The sequence below is a fragment of the Syzygium oleosum genome, unplaced genomic scaffold (assembly GCF_021117445.2).
Source record: "Syzygium oleosum isolate NSW1041296 unplaced genomic scaffold, Sole_v2.1 Sole_v2.29, whole genome shotgun sequence".
NCBI lineage: Eukaryota > Viridiplantae > Streptophyta > Magnoliopsida > Myrtales > Myrtaceae > Syzygium > Syzygium oleosum.
This window is the reverse complement of record NW_026607513.1, coordinates 1,805,641-1,812,096: the sequence shown is the minus strand read 5'-3', so window position 1 is coordinate 1,812,096 and position 6,456 is coordinate 1,805,641. Positions and strand designations below refer to the sequence as shown.

At 40.1% G+C, this 6,456-nt stretch overlaps 1 protein-coding gene across 1 annotated transcript; it reads right to left on the bottom strand.

The window, feature by feature from the left end:
- Positions 1-237: 237 nt before the first annotated feature.
- On the bottom strand, positions 238-5,084 carry LOC115677802 (SEC12-like protein 2). The gene is made up of 8 exons (XM_056303785.1): positions 4,828-5,084; positions 4,414-4,564; positions 3,742-3,833; positions 3,524-3,623; positions 2,791-2,866; positions 2,581-2,701; positions 503-616; positions 238-418 (listed from the first exon to the last, which is right to left on the bottom strand). The coding sequence occupies exons 1-8, from the start codon at positions 5,070-5,072 to the stop codon at positions 343-345; spliced, it is 975 nt and encodes a 324-aa protein (XP_056159760.1). The 5' UTR covers positions 5,073-5,084; the 3' UTR covers positions 238-342.
- Positions 5,085-6,456: the final 1,372 nt, after the last annotated feature.

The window sequence follows — 6,456 nt, the reverse complement described above, 5'->3', positions numbered from 1 at the left end:
TCAACTTTCACAAGAAAATGAAAATGAAAGATTGATATCTAGCATGAGATTTTTCTTAACTCTTTGGTTTACTTTACAATAAAGATCTTGAGTCCTTATATATAATACTTAAATTTTGTAATGCGCCTGAGCTGAAGTTCGAAAGGTTGACCTAGGGAGTCTATAGATTCGATGTTTGTTTTCAACTCATTGAAGCAGTCCGTCATTAGTGTGCTTCCCACCTTTGTGCTTCCCACCTTTCTCACAACATTCGTTTACGACAATAACAAAAAGTTTGACCTTGTAGAATCATTATTCAAAACTGCCTTGGCTTTCAAGGCCATATTTGTATAAGTTAGGATATCATAGAAGTCTCATACCGCCAGTATTCAAGTCTATCACCATAGCACTTGAGCCCATGGATACTGAAATAACTGCCCTGCAGTCTAATCAATCAGAGTTAAAGCTTGGGAAGCACAACAATCCTTTACCGCAAAGATGGCGATAGTATCTTAATCAAAACCTTGAATCGTGAGAGAATGTTAATGCTGTTACAAAACCAAGATGTGCTTTTTTCATGACAGTCTGAGTCTTCATACTAGTTGAATTTAAGATAACAATGCCTTGTCCCGTGCAACTGCATTTCAATCATTCCAATCAAAAAAGGACCGTATGAGTGTTCTTAAACTCAAACCCTATTGAATGTGAAGTGACAAAACATGTATAGAAACCATTCAGAGTAAAGATGGAATGAACCCACACGTTCACAAAAATGCATCGACTAATGCAATCAAAAGCAAACATTAACCTTAAAAGCATGAGTAAGAGGCAAAAAGCATCATTCAATATCATTCAATGTAGATCTAGCCTCCAGGCAATGAGATCAGCAAGTGTTCAATCGAGATGAGTATGTTAATAGATCATTTCAACCACACTGACAAATATTTTCTCATCCGTTTGCCCATAACGCTGTAAGTACGATGGTTTTAAGGCCGCACTGCATCCTCTTTCCGATGAGCGCTACTTAACTCAATTGAGCTCCAATGGCAAGTATAGAAACCAAATCTTAGACTTAGGGCCAGATTTGCATACGTGCCTAAACACTAAAGGAATTACTTGATGAGTATAATGCAAAGATTATATACACTCTCTTTCTTCTCCACGTTGATTATTAGAATTTTCAGTGCTCCGGATTCATTATGTAGAGATATTAGCATCCAAGTGTCTCCAGCATGTTGGCGCTGGCTGTGGATTTCAGATCCAAAAGCAGTTCATACTACAACCTGCTGAATGAGGATATCTCCGTCCCATGGAACACGAATTTGAGAAACTAGGGCACTCAATCAAGAGGTCATCATATAGCATTAACGCCATCCCGGTTTTGCCCCGCTCCCACTATATCACTGGTGACTGCAGACCCCACCCTTTCTCTCCTCTACCGTACAAAGTCATACTTCACAGATTCGGTTGCTTGCAGATTCGTTCCACTTTTATATGTCAGATGAAAGCAAAGCACATTTCTATCGGTCTCGCTTTTGTACCTATCTAAATTGTAAAAAAACTAAAATTTTATTTTCTCCATGGATATAACAACCCAATCAGAATATCAACCAACGGGTTGTTTCTCACTTTTCCCCTTATTCATCCCGTTACTGATATCAAATGGCAGAACTTAAGGCCCCTTAAACAACTTAAGCAGACGAGTTTCAAAATTTCGTCACAACTTTACAGCCACATTGATTGTGTGCCACTAGTCAAGGCTACTTGAAAGATTTGCAGGTGTATACGGCAGACTATCATTACATACATGACACCTTTACTTCTTTGGATATTTAATAAGAGATATTCCATTTCATAATATTCCAGGTTCCCCTATCCTTTTGAGGCACTTAATTAAGACTCAAGGTGGGCTTCATCCTCATGCTACTTAATCACCACCAAGTTGCAGGAAGTGGTCACTTATTTCAGTAATGGACACCAACATCATACAGGAAAATCTGGGAAACTAAAGTTTCTGCTTCTCACTGGCAATTCAGAAAAATCAAATTCTATATCAAAATTTGAAAAAGATATCGATCTTCTTATATTTCGTTTGGAGCAATGTCAAACTTGTTCAACTATCCAAGACTACTTGAAGGATGTCATCTAGTATCCTTAAAACCATACAATCCTTACATACATAACATTTTTGTTTCTTTGGACAATAGAAATAGGATATCCCATTTCCTACTATTGAAGGTTTCGCTATCCTGTTAAGGCACCTGATTAAGGTTCAAGCTAGGCTTTATCCTTATGCTTCCTAATCATCACCGAGTTGCGGGGGGTGTTCACTCATTGCAATGATGAACAGAAGCTTATAGGATCAAGTAAATCAAAGCAGCTTCTTCTCGCTGGCAATTCAAAAAAAATAAAATCAATCTCCAAATTTTAACGAAGCCAAATGCAAGAAGGCTGCATAAAAAGAGATTTCCAAGGAGAAGAATTATGACAAAGGCTGCCTATTTCTTCTCATCAAATCAAATAACTTCTCAGCTAAGAAATGGGTGAAAAATATAATGGTCCCCGTCAGTTGTCACATGAGGTGAGACCGTGATTACTTACGCTGCAAGGAGTTTTCCATCAGCTGAAACATTAAATGCGCTAACTGCATCACGACCAACATGCTTGGAGCCAATTCTCTTCCAAGAGGATGTGTTCCATGTCAAAATGCTTGCCCCTTGACCTATTTGAGAGTTGCAGAAAATATTTCAAATCAATATATGGAAAGGAAACATTTCAGTGAATAAAAGATGAGGCCCTCATTGATATCACCTGTGAATGCAGTGACATACAAAACCTGCGTCCCATCACAGCTTTGAGAAAATCTGCAAAATCCGAATGTCTCGTCCTGAACAGAGCATAGGAAGCCCATCAGCCCCAAGACCATGAAAGGGAAGAACAACTCTACTGACAGTGGTAGCTGAGTAAATGTCCACGAAAGATGTCCTTTATCTCGGTTATGCAACAAAAATATGTTAAGTTCAAGAATGATCGACCCTTGTAGCTGCATGTATTTAGGTTACCTTTCCCAGAAATGTTTCACCAATTCAAACAAATGTTTCCTAAGGAAACTTGCTCAATGTGCATCCTTTCATTTCTACATCCAAAGTATAACCTTGTCTTATTTGGTTCGCTTCAAAACTTAGGTCCATCCGAATCCTACAACACATACAGACTCTTCACAGACTACCAAGGCAACACATTTTTCTGCAATCGTATGAACCTGCTTCAATGGTCTATGTTTATAAACTAAAGAACGCGTGCATGAGTTCAAATTCTGATGCTCTGTAAAAAAATTGTGAATTGCCTCGTTAGACAGGAACCCCACATGTGCTTGGGTTGGAGTTGTATTCTTAAAATTCAAGTCCACATGATTGCTTGGTAAACACGGAAAAATGTACAGATATTAGAGATACCACAGCACAGCGACGAACCAGATCTTATATGGAGAATCCAAGAACTTCGCTTGAAAATTTAAAACAAGAAAAGTGTTTCATGAGCTCACATTCTCTTTTGGCAGAGATGCCACGGCAACTGAGGAAGTTAGATCCCAAACTCGACAGGGGCCAGAGTCCCCCAAGGAGACAAGGAACTTTCCATCGAGGCTGCAATGAGGAGGGTCTTTACTGAGATTCTATAATTAAGGGCCACAAGAACCTTATTCCTAGTTTCTATCGAGCTTTCCAAGCAAGAATTATTTGATGCTACAACAACAAAAAAAACCTGAAAGCAAGGTCATTCAGAGAAGAATGAGCCTGGGCCACACTGAGAATAATGTCCATGCTGGGCCAGTTAAACACCATTAGCTTGCCATCCTGTACTACACCAACGTACAAATCATCCATCATGCTGTTCCAATGATTTTTGCCCAAGAGTAAAGCAGAATCATTAAATTTATATCATGCATCATCACATCTTTCCCTCAATGTATGTAAACTAAGCAGCATGCTCCACACTATTATTAAAAAAGAACACAAAAAGTACGCGCGAGCTTGGGTATTCAATGCAAATGGAAGTGTTTAGAATCTGCAAAGAGCCACTTTACTTCTTTTTCCCACCGTTCTTGATCATTAAATGACCATTAAAACAAGAATCGGGTTAAAAAAAACCATTAATTTTTTCATTACCAACCTTGAATTCATTAACCTAGGTCAAGGGTTCAAGAAAGCATCTAGAAATTAATCTAGCTAGCCTGAAATACGCTAAAAAAGAATAAACTACTGTCCATGATTTAAAGTTTTCTAAATAAACCATATTATTAAGGGGTGGAAAACGTATGACACCACTAGAGCAGGCCAATGCAAAAGTATCTTTCCATCTCTCCTCACATTACAAGTGCTTGACCAATATATCCAACTATCCTCTTCGCATACAACAGAAAAAAGGAATGCTTACCTCGCCACCAGCAGCAAGCAAAGAACCATCATGGCTAAATACTAATGCTAACTGTAGTTCCGCATTTTGTAACTGCCCGAGCACTTTCACTGACATCTTAAGGCCCAATTTATGATCTTCAGCATTTTCAGGATTTTCCCACTCAAACAATCTGTTTTAGACCAAACAAACATGTTTAGTTCCAATTAATGGAGCAGCAACAACCACTGCACGATTTAGCCTTTGTCTTTTCAGTAAAGAAGAGATTATAAGAGGAAGTGGAGAGGAAAACAAGGACATGGATATCTTTACATTTTTCCGAAATCGCATAACTCGTAGTTGACCGGCTTACCTAAAGCTTAATCAGTTTGCCGAAGTTATACCACTAAGATTCTGCTCATCAGAATGGGAAAGGTGGCGAGAAAGAAAACATACCTACAGCCTTTCGGTGATGTGCAGACGACACCATCTCCTTGTGGGTGAACAGCGATTCTATAAGGCAAGTCGGAACCGGTGCAGAGCTCAGCAACCTGAAGTATATCCAGTAATGAGACTAGCGACCCAGTAAAACGAATGATGCACTGGAAATGAGGATGCCATATCCGATAAAGGAAACATGAAAATGCAAATGAATCCCAGCATTGAACTGGACCGGCACGGCACACTGCCTCCAACCCCATCCATCCATTACAAAGTCGATATCAAAGCGAACGATCAGGTCCAACAATGTATGACTCGGAACCAATCGCTGGCTAAAACACATGACAATTCCGATTCAGTCGAATATCTCGTAGAGCATAACACAAACGCGGCTGACGATTGAACTCAAGATACCTAGACAGCGCAGATTTCGCAACCTGTGGTAGTCCTTGCCCTTTTTCGCCATGGTGGATCGCTCTTCCTGACTGATGTATGTGAGAGAGAGAGAGAAAGAGCGCGCGCGGGAAAGAGAGTGTCGAGAAAGATGCTCTTTTCACCTTAAAATCGAATGGGCTTTGATGACATGCATACAAGAGCAGAGAAGCGGTTATGGTTATGTCGGTGATATTCCCCCATCCGTTCTATTAGACACCTAATTCGCCAAACACATCCAATCGAATTATACATGAATTCCCCATTTTCGCCATATAAACGAAGCCTAAAATTATAAATTTGTTAAGGATACTAATTTGGGAGTATGGGATTAACTCATTTGAATATGATTGGTCATTTTTTAGACGGTTCCGTACTCGTCTGGCCGCCTTCAATATTCTCCATAATCAATTATTGGGGGGTATTGTAACGGCCCGAATTTCGATATAATTTCGGGATCAATAAAATTGACATTATTTCGCATTTCATTTTAGTAAGTCTCGCCCAAAGCTGATCACTCTAGGGATACTAACCAGTGGGGTATGGCTAACTGGGAAAACGGTACATGGACCAGGGACCCGATCGTGAATCGGACATCGATCACGAGAAATGATGAGGGAATATTTTGGGCCAACGTGGGCCGATCTCAGGAAAAGTGATGGATTTGATTTGACCAAGGCCAACGATGTACAATCGGATTGCAGGTGATTCTGCACGACCGAAAGTGCACGTGGCCAACCAGTCCTGAACTGGAATCGAACGATCGCGACCTCTGGGACTAGTGATAATTTCTCATTCTCTCGATGATTGGGACCGTTATGACTCGGACAACTCTAGGTCGATACGCGTAACCCCTAAACAGCCGCCCATTAATGAGAGACCCTGAAATTTGAAATTTAGCGAATTTTGGTCACGAAATTGGACCCGGACTTCGGTGCCGATTTTCGAGGGCTTGTACAACTATTTTTGCGGATCTGACGTCATATTATGTTGGCCACGCGTATTTGGAATAGTTTCGATCGAAAAATGGAATTTCGACCCGGAAGTCAAAAATTACGATTTTGCCCCTCGGGACACCGACGTTGATTTTGAAGCCGTCTGAGATTATTTTTCGTGGACGATGTCATTTTAGGGTGGCCACGCGCATTTAGAATTGTTTCGGTCAAAAATTGGAATTTTGGCTCGGAAGTGAAAAATAATATTATTTTATTC